Raw genomic sequence first — 18,403 nt, 5'->3', positions numbered from 1 at the left:
TTTTTAATCACAGTCTCAATTTCAGTGCTTGTGATTGGTCTGTTTATATTTTCTATTTCTTCCTGGTTCAGTCTCAGAGGGTTGTGCTTTTCTAAAATTTGTCCATTTCTTCCAGGTTGTCCATTTTATTGGCATATAGTTGCTTGTAGTAATCTCTCACGATCCTTTGTATTTCTGCAGTGTCAGTTGTTACTTCTCCTTTTTCATTTCTATTTCTGTTGATTTGAGTCTTCTCCCTTTTTTTCTTGATGAGTCTGGCTAATGGTTTATCAATTTTGTTTATCTTCTCAAAGAACCAGCTTTTAGTTTTATTGATATTTGCTGTTGTTTCCTTCCATTTACCATTGCAACAAAAAGAATAAAATACCTAGGAATAAACCTACCTAAGGAGACAAAAGACCTGTATGCAGAAAACTATAAGACACTGATAAAAGAAATTAAAGATGATACAAACAGGTGGAGAGATATACCATGTTCTTGGATTGGAAGAATCAACATTGTGAAAATGACTATACTACCCAAAGCAATCTACAGATTCAATGCAATCCCTATCAAACTACCACTGGCATTTTTCACATAACTAGAACAAAAAATTTCACAATTTGTATGGAAACACAAAAGACCCCAAATAGCCAAAGCAATCCTGAGAAAGAAAAATGGAGCTGGAGGAATCTGGCTCCCAGACTTCAGATTATACTACAAAGCTACAGTAATCAAGACAGTACAGTACTGGCACAAAAACAGAAATATAGATCAGTGGAACAGGATAGAAAGCCCAGAGATAAGCCCACACAAATATGGTCACCTTGTTTTTGATAAAGGAGGCAAGAATATACAATGGAGAAAGGACAGCCTCTTCAGTAAGTGGTGCTGGGGAAACTGGACAGCTACATGTAGAAGTCTGAAACTAGAACACTCCCTAAAACCATATAGAAAAATAAACTCAAAATGGATTAAAGACCTAAATGTAAGGCCAGACACTATATAACTCTTAGAGGAAAACATAGGCAGAACACTCTATGACATAAATCACAGCAAGATCCTTTTTGACTCACCTCCTAGAGAAATGGAAATAAAAGCAAAAATAAACAAATGGGACCTAATGAAACTTTAAAGCTTTTGCACAGCAAAGGAAAACATAAACAAGATGAAAAGACAACCCTCAGAATAGGAGAAAATATTTGCCAAGGAAGCAACTGACAAAGGATTAATCTCTAAAATATACAAGAAGCTCATGCAGCTCAATATGAAAAAAACAAACAACCCAATCCAAATTGGGCAGAAGACCTAAACAGACATTTCTCCAAAGAAGATATACAGATTGCCAACAAACACATGAAAAGATGCTCAAATCACTAATCATTAGAGAAATGGAAATCAAAACTACAATGAGGTATCACCTCACACCAGTCACAATGGCCATCAACAAAAATCTACAAACAATCAATGCTGGAGAGGGTGTGGAGAAAAGGGAACACTCTTGCACTGTTGGTGGGAATGTGAATTGATACAGCCACTATGGAGAACAGTATGGAGGTTCCTTAAAAGTAGAACTACTATATGACCCAGCAATCCCACTACTGCACATATACCCTGAGAAAACCATAATTCAAAAAGAGTCATGGGCTTCCCTGGTGGCGCAGTGGTTAAGAATCTGCCTGCCAATGCAGGGGGCACAGGTTCGAGCCCTGGTCCAGGAAGATCCCACATGCCCCGGAGCGGCTGAGCCTGTGTGCCACAACTGCTGAAGCCTGCGTGCCACAACTACTGATGCCCGCGTGGCTAGAGGCGGTGTTCTGCAACAACAGAGGCCACCGCAGTGAGAAGCCCATGCACCGCAGTGAAGAGTAGCCCCTGCTCACCACAACTTAAGAAAGCCCGTGTGCAGCAAAGAAGATCCAACGCAGCGAAAAATAAATAAATACATAAATAAATTTATTTTTTAAAAAAGAGTCATGTACCACAATGTTCATTGCCACAGTATTTACATTGCCAGGACATGGAAGCAACCTAAGTGTCCAACGACAGATGAATGGATAAAGAAGATGTGGCACATATATACAATGGAATATTACTCAGCCATAAAAAGAAATGAAATTGAGTTATTTGTAGTGAGGTGGATGGACCTAGAGTCTGTCATACAGAGTGAAGTAAGTCAGAAAGAGAAAAACAAATACCGTATGCTAACACATATATATGGAATCTAAGAGGAAAAAAAAAGGCTCCGATGAACCTAGGGGCAGGACAGGAACAAAGACGCAGATGTACAGAATGGACTTAAGGACACAGGGAGAGGGAAGGGTAAGCTGGGACGAAGCTAGAGAGTAGTATTGACATATATACACTACCAAATGTAAAATAGTTAGCGGGAAGCAGCTACATAGCACAGGGAGATCAGCTCAGTGCTTTGTGACCACCTAGAGGGGTGGGATAGGGAGAGTGGGAGGGAAATGCAAGAGGGAGGGGATATGGGGATATATGTATACATATAGCTGATTCACTTTGTTATACAGCAGAAACTAACACAACATTGTAAAGCAATTATACGCCAATAAAGATGTTAAAGAAAAAACAAAGCACAGCTAGGAATATCACAGGAAGGCTGCTAAAGACCAAAGTCAAAGAGAAAATCTTAAAAGCAACCACATGAAGATGACACAGTGCTTTGAAAGGAACAACAATAAAATAGAGAGCTGACTATCAAGCAGCCAAAAGACAAAGGAATGATGTCTTCAGAGTCCTGAAAAAAAATAACTACCAGACTAGAATTCTATCACCGGAAAATATATCTTTCAAAAATGAAGTTTTCAAACAAACAAAAACTGCAAGAATTAATCACAGTCGCATCTGCACTAAAAGAAATACTTTTAATGGAATTCATTAGGCAGAAGGAAAACAGTCCTGAAGGAATCACAGATTTGCAGGAAGAAATGAAGAACAAGAATAAGTGTAACTATAAATTGCTATTGATTATTAAAGGCAAAAATAATAGTTTCTTAAAGGATTTAAAATATATATAAAATTTTAATTCATAACAATAATAATGTAAAAGGCAGGTGCTATAAACAGAGTTAAGGAATTCTAAGGTTCTAAGCATTATCATGGGAGTAGTAAAATTAAATAATTTGTATTAGACTCTTGTAGATCAAAGATGGATGTTGTAATCTCTAAGCTAATCACAAGGAGAATAATTTTAAAATGAATCAAAGAAAAAAATAAATATCTAAATAATCAAAAAGAAAAAATCTTTAGGGACAAACAGCAAAAATTTAGATGGTAAATATAAGTGGATAGATATCAAATATTACATTAATTGCAATTGGATTAAATAATCCAATTAAACAACCAATGTTGTCCGATTAGGTTTAAGAAAAATTCAAGTATATGCTGTCACATAACTGTGTGTGTCTCTGTGTGTGTGTTATGACAGAAAGTTTGAAAATTTAAAAATAGAAAAAGATACATGACACAAACACTAACCAAAATAAACCAAGTATAGATATACTCACATAAGACAAAGGAGACTTTAAGGAAAGATGCATTACTAGAGACAAAGAGAGATATTTCATAATGATAAGGAGGTAAATATACCAGAAGTATGTCAATTCTAAGACTGAATATATCCCCATAAGATAATTACAAAATATAGAAAGTTAAACTGAAAGAACATAAATAAGAAATAGATAAATCCAGTCACAGGAGGAGGATGTATTACAACTCTCTCAACCCCTGATAGAATAAGAAGACACACCTACACTGAATATTAGAAATCTGAACAACACAATAATTATATTTGAATAAACTGACATACATAGTACACTGGTAAGTACACGTTCTTTTTATATGCACATGCATATATCAAAATTATCCATATTCTGGGTCATAAGGCAAGTCTCTAATTTTTTTTAAAGAATTGAAATCACTCAATATGCTCTTTGACAATGAAATTAAGGCAGAAATAAAAATTTAAAAGAAATACCAAATTCTTCAAAATTAAATAATATAATCCATCAAAGAAGAAATCGCAGAAGAAATTTACATATATTTTGAACTGGGTAAAAGTTAAGATCTGATATATCAAAACAGCTTTTACAGGGAAATTTTAAAACTTTAAATGCACAGGTTAGAAAAGAAAGGTTAAAAATCAATAATCTAAGCTTTCATCTGAAGAAGCTAGAAAAATAACAAATCAAATACCAATGTAGAAGGAAGAAAATAATACATATATATATATAAACATAAATAAATACAAAGCTGAGAAATATACAACGAAGAAGATTAACAAAACTTAAAGTTGGTTCCATGTAATAATTAATAACTCTTATTAAAAACTCTTCATAAGACTAATGTTAAAAAGAAAGAAAACATGGATCATAAGTATCAGGAATGAAAAAGGAACATCACTACCAATCCTACAGATATTAAAAAATAAAAGAAGATATTATGAACAACTGTATGCCAATAAATTTGATAATTTATGTAAAATGGAAAACATCTTTTAAAAACACAATTTACTAAAACTGAAACAAGAAGAAATCTGATTAGTCATATCTTAAGTAAATTAAACTTGTTATTAAAAACCTTGCCACTTAGTTCACACTAGTGAATTCTTCTAAATACTCATGGAGCAACTAACACCAATTTATACAAAATCTTTTGGAAGACAGATAAACAGGAAATATTTCCCAGATTATCTGGGTACCAGCATGACTTCAATGGATTATGACATCCAAACCTGAATAGGACATCATAAGGAAAACTAGAGACCAATCTCTTTTACAAACACAGATGGAAAAATTCTAAACAAAATATCAGTAAATAAAATTCAGAAATATATAAAAGAGAAATAATAAATTATGAGAAAACTGTGTTATTTTAAGAATGCAAATCCAATCAATATACTACATTACATTAGGTAAAAGAGGAAAATCATATGATTACCTCAATGGATACAGAAAAAGTCACTAGATAAAATTCAGCACACACTCATGGTAAAATTGTTAGCAAACTGAAAACACAAGGGAACTTTCATAAAGTATTTTAAAACCTAGAGTAAACATTATCATTAATGGTAAATTATTTAAAACTTTCCCTCAGGGATCAAGAATGAGACAAGAATGCTTGCCTTTACTATTTCACTTCAGTGTTTTACTATAGGTTCTAACCAGTGGAATAAAGCAAAGAAAAAATAAAAGACAGAATGATTTGAAGAGAAGAAATAAGAAGTCTTTTTAAAAAATGACATGAGGGCTTCCCTGGTGGCGCAGTGGTTGAGAGTCCGCCTGCCGATGCAGGGGACACGGGTTCATGCCCCGGTCCGGGAAGATCCTACATGCCGCGGAGCAGCTGGGCCCGTGAGCCATGGTCGCTGAGCCTGCGTGTCTGGAGCCTGTGCTCCGCCACGGGAGAGGCCACAACAGTGAGAGGCCCGCGTACCATAAAAAAATAATAATAAATAAAATAAAATAAAAATGACATGATTGTATACATTAAAAGTCATAAAGAATCTGCAGACTCTTTATTAGGATTAATAAATGAAGTAAGTAATGCCACTGGATATAAGGTCTACATGCAAATAATAATTGTATTTCTATACAGCAACAAAACCCAGAAAATTAAAAATTTCAAACATCATTTACAATAGTTTCAGAAACATCAAATATCTAGAAACAAACATAACAAAATGCGTAAGACTTCTACACTGAAAAATATAAAATATTATTGAGAAAAGTTAAATATCTGAATAAACAGAGGGATATATAATGTTCAATAGTTGGAAGACTCAATATTGGGAATATGTCAGTTCTTCTCAATCTACAGAGGCAATAAAATCCTAAACAAAACTTCAGCAGATTTCTTTGTGGAAGCTGACAAGCTGAATCTAAAGTTTATATGGGGACTTCCCTGGCCGTCCAGTGGTTAAGACTTTGCCTTCCAATGCAGGGGATGTGGGTTCAGTCCCTGATCAGGGAGCTAAGATCCCACATGCCTTGTGGCCAAAACTCCAAAGCATGAATCAGAAGTAATACTGTAACAAATTCAATAAAGACTTAAAAAAAATAGTCCACATCAAAAAAAATCTTACCAAAAAGAGAAAGGTAAAGTTTATATGGAAATACAAAGGGACAATAATAACCAAAGCAATCTTTTTTTATTTTCATTTTTTGCGGTACGCGGGCCTCTCACTGTTGTGGCCTCTCCCGTTGCGGAGCACAGGCTTCGGACGCGCAGGCTCAGCGGCCATGGCTCACGGGCCTAGCCGCTCCACGGCATGTGGGATCTTCCCGGACCGGGGTACGAACCCGTGTCCCCTGCATCTGCAGGCAGACTCTCAACCACTGCACCACCAGGGAAGCCCCTAACCAAAGCAATCTTAAAGAAAAAGAATAAAACTGGAGGACTTAGCAATCAGATAATAAAACCTATTATGAAGTATAGTAATTAAGATAATACTGTATTGTGGGATAAACAAAGAGAAAATGGGAAAAAAAGACTCTTGAACAGAACTATGAACCCTTGATTCATGAAAAAAATGGCACGTCAGAAACAATTGGGAATGGAACTTCTTTTCAATAGATGGTGCAGTCATTTGGATATTTATATGAAAAAAAAAATTTGACCCTAACCTCATTAACATGAAAAAATAATTTCAGGAGGATTATACCTCTAAATGTGAAAAGTAAAGTAATTGATTTTTCAAAAGCACCATACAACAATATTTTCTTGACTTTAGTGTATGCAAAGATTTAAAGAAAACACAAAAAGTTCTAACCGTAAATAAAAAATATTGAAAAATTAGAGTAAAAGTTAAGAAGTTTTGTTCTTCAAAGATACCACAAGAGAGTTAAAATGCGTGCCATAGAATGGGAGAGAATATTTGCAATACATACTTCTAAAAAAGTACTTATACCCAGAATATATAAGGAACTTCTAAAGATCAATAAGAAAAAAAGACAAATACCCTAAATAGAAAAATAGACAAAAGACTTATGTACTTCACAAGAATATACACTAATAAAAATAATCATGTGAAAAATGTGCTCAATTTAATTAATCATCAGGGAAATGCTAATTAAAATTACAATATGACATCATTACACACTCATCAGAGAAGTTAAAATTAAAAGATATTATCAAATGTTGACAAGCATATGGAGCAACTGGAACTCTCACGCTGCTGGTTTTGATAAAAACACAGTTGAAAACTGTTTTGCAATATCTATTAAAGCTATATATATATGTGCACATCTTAAGGCACAACAGTCTAACTCCTAGGAATATAGTAAATATAAATGCACACATAGACACCAAAAGACATATACAAGAGTGTTCATAGCAGCACTACTCAAAATATTCCCAAACTGAAAAACCCCAGTGTCCATCAACTGGAGAATAAAAAAACAAATGGTGTATAGTCATACAATAGAATAACATAAAGCAATGAGAATAAAATAAATTAGAACAATATGTAACAGATGAATTTTACAAAGGTAATGTTGAGTGAAAGAAGACAAACATAACACTCTATAACTCCATTTGTATAAAAGTTCAAAAAAGACGCACACACACAAGCTCTATGATAATAGAAATCAGGAGAGTGCTTACCTTTAGGGGGGAGGGTAGTGACCAGACAATGAGAGGAAGGGGCTTCTAGGGTTTTTGAAACATTTTAATTTTAATTTAGGTTTTGCTTATGAGTGTGTTTACTTCCTGAAAATTTTTTGAGTTGTACACTCATGATTTATGCCCTTTTCTAATATGTAATATTTAAAAATAAAAATAATTTTAATAGTGTAAACTTTTGTAAACATCCATTATTGCTTATTTCGTGAATATAATCAAATAAGAATCGCACAAAAGAAAGTTTCTTCAAGTACTCAAAAGATATTTTATGAGGAATACTAGTGTTTTAGTTTGTTCTGAATAGTATTCTTTCGCTGGAAGTTAACTTAGCACATGTTTATTTAGAACTTACAATAACTGAGAAGTGGAGATACAACTGGGAACACTTCTGTGACTTAAAAGGTCCTAACTTGGAATGAGACGGCAAATACTATATGCAATAGTAAATAAGGACGCCTGGTGGTGCTGCAGGCTAGGAGTAGGAATGAATGGCTCTGTGGATACCCGGGAAGCCATTAAGCTGGGAATCAGAACTCTGAATGCTTTCTAAAAGAAGGAAGCATTTTACATAAGATCTAGAGGCAGAGATCTCCAGAGAAGGGCATCGTTCTACTGCAGGTCAGTCAGAAAGATCTAATTCGAGTTTATTTAACCAAATCATCTGGGTTGGTTGCATACGGAGTTGAAGAAACTGCAAGTTCTGAACCGGATCTAAACAATGGAGACTGCACCAGCAAAAACGCTACAGAAAAGGCAAGTTATCTTTCTTGCTATATTGTTGCTTTTGTGGGAGTCTGGCTCTGAAACAGTTAGGTATTCCATGCCAGAAGAAACAGAAAGTGGGTCTTTTGTGGCCACCCTGGCAAAAGACCTGGGGCTCAGGGTGGGGGAACTGGCCACTCGGGGCGCGCGAATCCATTACAAAGGAAATAAACAGCTCTTGCAGCTGGATGTAACGACCGGGAATTTGCTTCTATATGAAAAACTAGACCGGGAGGTGCTGTGTGGGGCGACAGATCCCTGCATACTGCATTTCCAACTATTACTGGAAAACCCGGTGCAATTTTTTCAAGCTGATCTGCAGCTCACAGATATAAATGACCATTCCCCAGAGTTCCTCGAGAGGGAAATGCTCCTAAAAATCCCAGAAAACGTCCAGTCAGGGACTGTGTTTCCTTTGAAAATAGCTCAGGACTTTGACATAGGTAGCAACACTATTCAGAATTACACAATCAGCCCCAACTCCCATTTTCATGTTGTCACTCATAATCGCGGAGATGGCAGAAAATACCCAGAGCTGGTGCTGGACAAACCGCTGGATCGGGAGGAAGGGCCTGAGCTCAGTTTAACCCTCACGGCGCTGGATAGTGGGGCTCCGCCCAGGTCCGGGACCACTGCAGTCCGCATTGAAGTAGTGGACATCAATGACAACGCCCCTGAGTTTTTACAGTCGGTCTATGAGGTACAGATTCCGGAGAACAGCCCCCTAAACTCCTTTGTTGTCGCTGTCTCCGCCCGAGATTTAGATGCAGGAACGAATGGGAATGTAGCCTACGCTCTATTCCAAGGTGATGAAGTTACTCAACCATTTGTAATAGACGAAATAACAGGAGAAATTCGTCTGAAAAGGGCATTGGATTTCGAGGCAACTCGATATTATAACGTGGAGATTGCAGCCACAGATGGCGGGGGCCTTTCAGGAAAATGCACTGTAGTTATAGAGGTGGTGGATGTGAACGACAATGTCCCTGAACTGACCATGTCGACGCTCACCAGCTCTACCCCAGAAAACTCCCCAGAGACTGTGGTGGCCGTTTTCAGTGTTTCTGATCCAGATTCCGGGGACAACGGTAGGATGGTTTGCTCCATCCAGAATGATCTCCCCTTTCTTTTGAAACCCACATTCAAAAACTTTTACACCCTAGTGACCGAGAGGCCACTGGACAGAGAGAGCAGAGCGGAATACAACGTCACCATCACCGTCACAGATATGGGGACACCGAGACTGAAAACCGAGCACAACATAACCGTGCTGGTGTCCGACGTCAACGACAACGCCCCCGCCTTCACCCAGACCTCCTACACCCTGACCGTCCGCGAGAACAACAGCCCCGCCCTGCACATCGGCACGGTCTGCGCCACAGACAGAGACGCGGGCGCCAACGCCCAGGTCACCTACTCGCTGCTGCCGCCCCTCGACCCGCACGTGCCCCTGGCCTCCCTAGTGTCCATCAACCCGGACAACGGCCACCTGTTCGCCCTGAGGTCCCTGGACTACGAGGCCCTGCGGGCGTTCGAGTTCCGCGTGGGCGCCGCCGACCGCGGCTCGCCCGCGCTCAGCAGCCAGGCGCTGGTGCGCATGCTCGTGGAGGACGACAACGACAACGCGCCCTTCGTGCTGTACCCGCTGCAGAACGCCTCGGCGCCCTGCACCGAGCTGGTGCCCAGGGCGGCCGAGGCGGGCTACCTGGTGACCAAGGTGGTGGCGGTGGACGGCGACTCGGGCCAGAACGCCTGGCTGTCGTACCAGCTGCTCAAGGCCACGGAGCCCGGGCTCTTCGGCGTGTGGGCGCACAACGGCGAGGTGCGCACGGCCCGACTGATGAGCGAGCGCGACGCGGCCAAGCACAGGCTGGTGGTGCTGGTCAAGGACAACGGGGAGCCGCCGCTGTCGGCCAGCGTCACGCTGCACGTGCTGCTGGTGGACGGCTTCTCGCAGCCCTACCTGCCGGCCCCGGAAGCGGAAGCGGAGGACGCGGCCCCGGCCGCCCCGCTCACCGTCTACCTGGTGGTCGCCTTGGCGTCGGTGTCGTCGCTCTTCCTCTTCTCGGTGCTGGTGTTCGTCGCGGTGCGGCTGTGCAGGAGGGGCGGGGCGGCCTCGGTGGGTCGCTGCTCGGTGCCCGAGGGCCCCTTTCCGGGCCACCTGGTGGACGTCAGCGGCACGGGGACCCTGTCCCAGAGCTACCAGTATGAGGTGTGTCTGACAGGAGGTTCCGGGTTAAATGAGTTTAAATTCTTGAAGCCGATTCTCCCTAACCTCCCGACCCAGGGCGCTGGTGAAGAAATAGAGGAAAACGCCAACTTCCGGAATAGCTTTGGATTCAGTTAGGGATCTCATCATGATGCAAGGTATTTGTCATTTATCTCTAATTTCCCCAGATACCGAATTTGAGGGCATCATGGAGAAAAATTCCATCTTCTGATATAGCCTTGATTTCCTTTTTGTAATGAATTAGTCCATTTAACTTTACCTTGTCCAATTTTGGAAAACTAAATTCTGTTGTCATTGCATTTATTTATAGTGTGCCATTCCAAATCCTTGCATGCTGTTGATTTTCCTGAAATTTTTGCTCCTTCCGTTGGTACTTGTTGCAATGAACTGTCTTAATAAAATATTGTTTTCTCTTTATTCATTCTGTTTAATCACGCTCTAAGTTATTTGATGCTAAATAGCAAAAATTTAAAATGTTTACATAATATTCATTTTGTTTGCAAAGGAATACATTCATATAACAAATATAATATGTGAGAAAGCATGATGAAAACCAACACTTCTATTTACACTTCTTTCCTAGCTCTCATCCTACTGGCAAATAATTTTTTTAATGAATATTTTAATTCAATTATAACATACATACAGAAAAGTGAACAAACCCTTAACACAGCTCACTGTATTTTCAGAAAGTGAACATACTTGGTATCAGCACTTGAAGAAACGAAACATTATTAGCATCCCAGGTGCCACACAAATTACCCCTTAAAATCACTACCAGCTCAAGTATAACAAATATCTCAACTTCCAATACTATAGTTCAGTTTTGCCGGTTTTGAATTTATATAAATGGAATAGTAGAGTGTGAACTGTTTTGCATCTGGCTTCTCAACAATATGTTTATGACATTTATCCGTGATACTGCTTTTAATTTTAGTTCTTCATTCTTGTTGCTGTATAGTATTCCACTGTAGGAATATGTCACAATTTATAACCCATCTTACTGTATGTGGATATTTGGGTTGGTGCAACGTTTGGCTGTTTGAATAACGCTGCTATAAACATTCTCTTACATGTCCTTCAACAAACACGTATATGCATTTCTGTTGGGTATATACCTAAGGGTGGAATTGCTACTCATTTAGTAAGTGCATGTCCACTTTTAGCAGATATTTCCAAATAGTTTTCCAAAGTGGTTGTCCCAGTTTACATTGCTTTCAGCAGTGTCTGGATATACCAGTTCCTCAGCATTCCTGCCAACACCTGGTTATCTGTTTTTCATTTTATCCCTTTGGAAAGCACTTTTAAACCTTCATTTTCTAACTTTTAAAATACTTTCTTATCGCTAAAGAATATGTTTGTAACTTTTTCATAAACTTTAAACAATTAATTTCATGCTATTGTTGTTTGGTATCTGGTACTTAAAATTTCTCTCATACATCCTTCACATATAGCTGTCTCACTATTTTCTGTTACTTCTCTGCTCAAACTGAAAGCTCCATTTATTGTTCCACTAACAACAGTTTCTTTTGATTTTCTTGCATGAAAGAAACTAACAGAATTCTTATTTTTCCTGTTACTTGTTTCTCCCTTATACTTTCAAACCTCTCAAAAATGCGCTTTTACTTTTATATAGTTAGGGTTAATGACCCATTCTACAACTGTAGCTAAGAATTCCTTGTTTGTCTATAGATGTTTTTTTTTTTTTTTTTTTTTTTTTTTGTTGCTGTACGTGGGCCTCTCACTGTTGTGGCGTCTCCTGTTGCGGAGAACAGGCTCCGGACGCGCAGGCTCAGCGGCCATGGCTTACGGGCCCAGCCGCTCCGCGGCATGTGGGATCTTCCCAGACCGGGGCACGAACGCACGTCCCCTGCATCGGCAGGCGGACTCTCAACCACTGCGCCACCAGGGAAGCCCTGTCTATAGATGTTTTAAAACCTGAAAAGCAATGTTAAAAATTTACTTTTAATGACCCTATAAATTATGAATGCCCTGCAGGTAAAGATCACCAGGAACACATTATATCAGAACATTATAGTCAGTAAAGGTGGGTTTACTGACTTATAATGAGGGAGACTGCACACCATGGGGAACCATGGGTCAACTAAGTAACAGTGCCCTACAAAGGAGTTAGAGGATTTGGGCATATGTTAGGTGATTGCGGTAAGGTTCAAGAAAGTCTCCTTCTTTTTTTTTTTTTTAATTCCTTCTGTTTGCTACAGTATATCCTCTAGTGGCTTCTTAAGAGAGAGTGCACAAAAATAAACTTTCTGTGTCTCTGCATAACTGGAAATGCATTTAGTTTTCGCTTCCACTTCATAAATGTCTTACATGTTACTTATGTCATTCAATGTTTTATACATTCTAACGATTCATGCCTTTTCATATCTGGGATTTTTTCATCTCTAGTATTATTTCCTTAATAATTGTATTCCTAACTTCAGCTTGTTATGTTTTTCTGAGACTTGTACTTGTTGGATATTGAACATTTTAAATTGTTTCTCTATCTTTCTTATATTTCTCTTTTACATCTTAGGTTTTTCCTCTATATCCTCACTTAAAGTTAGTCCCTCACTTTATTTTGAGTATTTTTATTGAATTTTTAATTTTAATGGCATATTTAAATCCCTAAGAGTTTTCTTATTATCTGATTATGTCTTTTCCATAGTAGCACTTGAGATTTTCAAAGTTCACTTTATTTCCTGAATGATCTGTTTCCTGAAGGTTGCATTTCTCTTTTTGTGTTTCTGTGTCATTTGTGGTTTTCATATGTCTGGTGATAGATTATCTGTTCATATGTAAGAAAAAGAAACTGAGTAGCTGGTGTGTAGCAACTGCTGTTTTCTCTTCTCTGCTTTTTTTTTATTCAAGATTTTTTTGATGTGGACCATTTTTAAATTCTTTATTGAATTTGTTACAGTATTGCTTCTGTTTTATGTTTTGGTTTCTTGGCTGTGAGGCATGTGGGTTCTTAGCTCCCTGACCAGGGATCAAACCCGCATCCCCTGCATTGGAAGGTGAAGTGTTAACCACTGGACCACCAGGGAAGTCCCAAGTCTTCTCTGCTTTTGTGTGATAAGGTGGTCTGCACCCAAGTTTCTGTCCTGAGTGGAAATTTTGACATGGTGCTCCATGTGAGGTAGTGCAGAGCCAGGTTTATAAAATATCAGACTTGACTTTAAGGGGCATTGTGATGAATGGGCAAAGAACTCTTTTCAGGATGTGGCCCGGCAAGTGTCAGGATACAAAGCTGGGACTCCTAAAATCTCCACTAAAATATCCTAGTGTTCTCCAAAAAAATTTCTTTTATTTCTTTAGGAATGAGCCTTAATGTTTTTGAAGGAAGGTCTGGAGGGAAACTAATAATTATTAAAATTATATGTTACATATGATGTATTATTATTATTACTATTATACAATTTCTATGCACCTTACTGTTTTCTAAATTCTTTACACATACCTCATTTAATCCTCAAAATAATGGTACAATTGGTATGCCAATTTTAGAGATGAACAAACTGGACATACAGAATTAAAGTAACTTGCCCAAGGCTACCTAGCTAGTAAGTGGTGGAATCAGGATTTGAGTCCAGGCAGCCTGACCCCAAAGACATTACTTTTTGTTTTTATTTTTTTCTATTTTGAAATCTATTAAACATTCCAAAAAGTGTATACAATGTATATGTGCAATTTAAAATAAAAATAATAAAATGTTCATCACCCAGCTTAAGAATTAGAACAATACCAAGACCTTGGAAATCCCTGTGTGCCTCCACGATAACATCTTCCACCCTCATTATAATCAACCACTATCCTGAATTTTTAATTAATTACTTGTTATTCTTTGTAATTATATCAGATATGCATATATTGCTAAATAATACATTGTTTGATTTTTGTCTGTCTTTGAAATTTATATAAATGGATTCATGTAGTATGGATCATCTGTGGGCTTGCTTTTTTCAATCATTATGGTATTGAATTCATCCATGTTAATGCAGTTCATTCATTTACACCACTCTACAGTATTCCACTATATAAATACACCTTCACCTTAATTTTTTTTTTTTTTTTTTTTTTTTTTTGCGGTATGTGGGCCTCTCACTGTTGTGGCCTCTCCCGTTGCGGAGCACAGGCTCCGGACGCACAGGCCCAGCGGCCATGGCTCACGGGCCCAGCCGCTCCGCGGCATGTGGAATCTTCCCAGACCGGGGCACGAACCCGTTTCCCCTGCATCGGCAGGCGGACTCTCAAGCACTGCGCCACCAGGGAAGCCCCACCTTCACCTTTAAATTCATTTTACTACTGATTGACTTTTGGGTTGCTCCAAGAGTTTTGTTACCATAATAATACCACTATAAGCATTCTTGAATACATCTCCTCATGCACTTGAGCAAGAGTTCCTTTTGGGTACAGGCACATCTAGGAAGGTACTACCTGGGTCATACCAACAACTAGAAAGATATCAAAGTGAATAAAATAGACTATTAAAAGATGCCAACACCAAGATGCAAGAGATGTTGGAAATATCTAACAATGATTTTTAAGTGGACTGAAAAATGCCTCAATGAGCAATTATAAACATGCTTGAAACAAAAGAAAAAATATTCTCAGAAAAGAAATGTAAAGTTGCAGCAAGGAAATAAAGAAATACAGAGGAATACCAATGGAATTTTTACAAATTAAAAATACAATCATTGAAATGAAAAACAGTGGATTAGCTCAACAACAGGAAGACAAAGAGTCAGGTAACCAGAAGATAGAACAATAGCAATTATGTACCCAATTTGAGCAAAAGAGAGAAAACAGAGTGTAAAAAATTAACAGAGCCTCAGGGACAATACCAAGAGATCTAATATTTGTGTCACTGGAATTCCAGAAGGAGAGGAGAAGACTTTCCAAATGTGGCAAAAGATAGAGACCCAGAGATTCAAGAAGCCAAACAAATCCAAAGCAAGATAAACAAACAAAAAATTTATACCAAAAGACATAGTCAAATTTCTGAAAACTAAAAAGAAGGAAAAAATCTTAAAAGAAGAAAGAAAGAAATGACACATTACCCATAGGGCAATAACTATCTGAATGAGAGTAGATTTCTCATCAGAAACCTGGATGTCAGAAGAAAATGGCATATTTTCCAAGTGGTGAAAGAAAAGAAAAATTAACCCAGAATTCTATGTCCAGTGAAAATATCCTCCTGGAAGAAATTTGTTGCCGGTAGGCCTACCCTAAAATAAATAAATAAATAAATAAAAGGCTAAAGGGAGTTCTCCAAACAGAAAGGAATTAATAAAAAAAGGAATCTTGGAACATCCGGAAATAAGGAAGAACACAGTAAACAAAAATATGGGTAAACACAATAGACTTTCCTTCTTTTTATTTTTTTATTTAAAAAAATTTTTTTACATCTTTATTGGAGTATAATTGCTTTACAATGGTGTGGCTGTTTCTGCTTTATAACAAAGTGAATCAGCTATACATATACATATGTTCCCATATCTCCTCCCTCTTGCGTCTCCCTCCCTCCCACCCTCCCTATCCCACCCTTCCAGGCGGTCACAAAGCACCGAGCTGATCTCCCTGTGCTATGCGGCTGCTTCTCACCAGCTATCTACCTTACGTTTGGTAGTGTATATGTGTCCATGCCTCTCCCTCGCTTTGTCACAGCTTACCCTTCCCGCTCCCCATATCCTCAAGTCCATTCTCTAGTAGGTCTGTGTCTTTATTCCTGTCTTACCCCTAGGTTCTTCATGACATTGTTTTTTCTTATATTCCGTATATATGTGTTACCATACGGTATTTGTCTTTCTCTTTCTGACTTACTTCACTCTGTATGACAGACTCTAGGTCTATCCACCTCATTACAAATAGCTCAAATTCGTTTCTTTTTATGGCTGAGTAATATTCCATTGTATATATGTGCCACATCTTCTTTATCCATTCATCTCTTGATGGACACTTAGGTTGTTTCCATCTCTGGGCTATTGTAAATAGAGCTGCAGTGAACATTTTGGTACGTGACTCTTTTTGAATTATGGTTTTCTCAGGGTATATGCCCAGTAGTGGGATTGCTGGGTCGTAGGGTAGTTCTACTTGTAGTTTTTTAAGGAACCTCCATACTGTTCTCCATAGTGGCTGTACCAATTCACATTCCCACCAGCAGTGCAAGAGTGTTCCCTTTTCTCCACACCCTCTCCAGCATTTATTGTTTGTAGATTTTTTGATGATGGCCATTCTGGTTGGTGTGAGATGATATCTCATTGTAGTTTTGATTTGCATTTCTCTAATGATTAATGATGTTGAGTATTCTTTCATGTGTTTGTTGGCAGTCTGTATATCTTCTTTGGTCTTCTCCTTTTTAGAATTTAGTTTTCTAAATTATGTTTGACGGTTGAATCCAAAATTATAATACTGTCTGATATAGTTCAAAATGTATGTAGAGGAAATATTTAAGACAATTATAAATGGGGGAGGGTAAAGGTATGTAAAGGGAGGAAGGTTTTCAACCCTTCTCTTGAACTGGTAAATGACAACCAGTAAACTGTGATAATTTATGTGTGGGCCAACCACTATAAAAGCTATACAAAATGATACACTAAAACCCACTATAGAGAAATCAAAGTAGAATTCTAAAAAACATTCTAATAACACACAAGAAGACAGGAAAAAGAAAATGGAGAAAGAAAAGATAGACAAATAAAAAACAAAAAATAAAATGGCAGACTTAAGCTTTAACATATCACTAATTATATTAAATGTAAATGGTCTGAACACACCAATTAAAACAGAGATGGGCAGAATGGGTTTTTAAAAAATGACCAACCGTATGCTGTCTATAGGAAACTTCACTTCAAATATAATGATACAGGGGCTTCCCTGGTGGCACAGTGGTTAAGAATCCGCCTGCCAGTGCAGGGGACACAGGGTCGAGCCCTGGTCTGGGAAGATCCCACAGGCTGAGGAGCAACTAAGCCCGTGAACCACAACTATTGAACCTGCGCTCTAGAGCCCGTGAGCCACAACTGCTGAAGCCTGCTCACCTAGAGCCCATGCTCTGCAACAAGAGAAGCCACTGCAATGAGAAGCCCACACACCACAAGGAGTAGCCCCCACTCGCCGCAACTAGAGAAAACCCATGCGCAGCAACAAAGATCCAATACAGCCAAAAATTAATTAATTAATTAATTAGAAAATATATATAATGGTACAGGCAAATTGAAAGTAAAAAGATAGAAAAATATATTATGCAAAGAAAATGACATTGGAGATAGAGTAGGACATTATATAATGATAAAAGAAGACATAGAAAGCCTAAATATGTACACACAAAACAACAGAGTTGAAAAATATGTGAAGCAAAACCTGATAGAACTGAAAGGAGAAATAGATCCACAATTAAAGTTGGAGACTTAAACACCCTCTCTCAACCCTATCTCAACTGACAGAACAACTAGGCAGAAAATCAGCAAGAATGCATAAAACTCAATACCATCAACCAACATATTTATAGAACACCCACCCAACAACTCCAGAATACACATCCTTTTCAAATGCTCAGAGAACATATACAAGACAGACCATGTAAACAAGTCAATAATACAAACTTCAACCAATTTTTAAAAATTGAAATCATACAGCATGGGCTCTCCAACCACAATGGAATCAAACTAAAAATCAATAACAGAAAAATAACAGGAAAATCTTCAAACACTTGGAAACTAAACAACACACACACTTCTAACTAATCCATGGGTCAAACACAAAGTCTCAAGGGAAATTTTTCAAATA

At 38.1% G+C, this 18,403-nt stretch overlaps 1 protein-coding gene across 1 annotated transcript in view; it reads left to right on the top strand.

Annotated features, from left to right (window-relative positions):
• The window catches only part of LOC307051218 (uncharacterized protein), a gene marked incomplete at both ends in the record, with an annotated part of 36,092 nt that extends 25,360 nt beyond the window's left edge, over nt 1-10,732 (top strand). Inside the window, one exon of the mRNA XM_079701550.1 lies at nt 8,340-10,732. Within this exon, the coding sequence (XP_079557676.1) occupies nt 8,340-10,732 (2,393 nt within the window). The remainder of the gene's footprint in view (nt 1-8,339) is intronic.
• Nucleotides 10,733-18,403: the final 7,671 nt, after the last annotated feature.

This window comes from Hyperoodon ampullatus (genome assembly GCF_949752795.1).
Source record: "Hyperoodon ampullatus genome assembly, chromosome: 4".
NCBI lineage: Eukaryota > Metazoa > Chordata > Mammalia > Artiodactyla > Ziphiidae > Hyperoodon > Hyperoodon ampullatus.
This window is presented reverse-complemented; position numbering and strand designations above follow the sequence as displayed.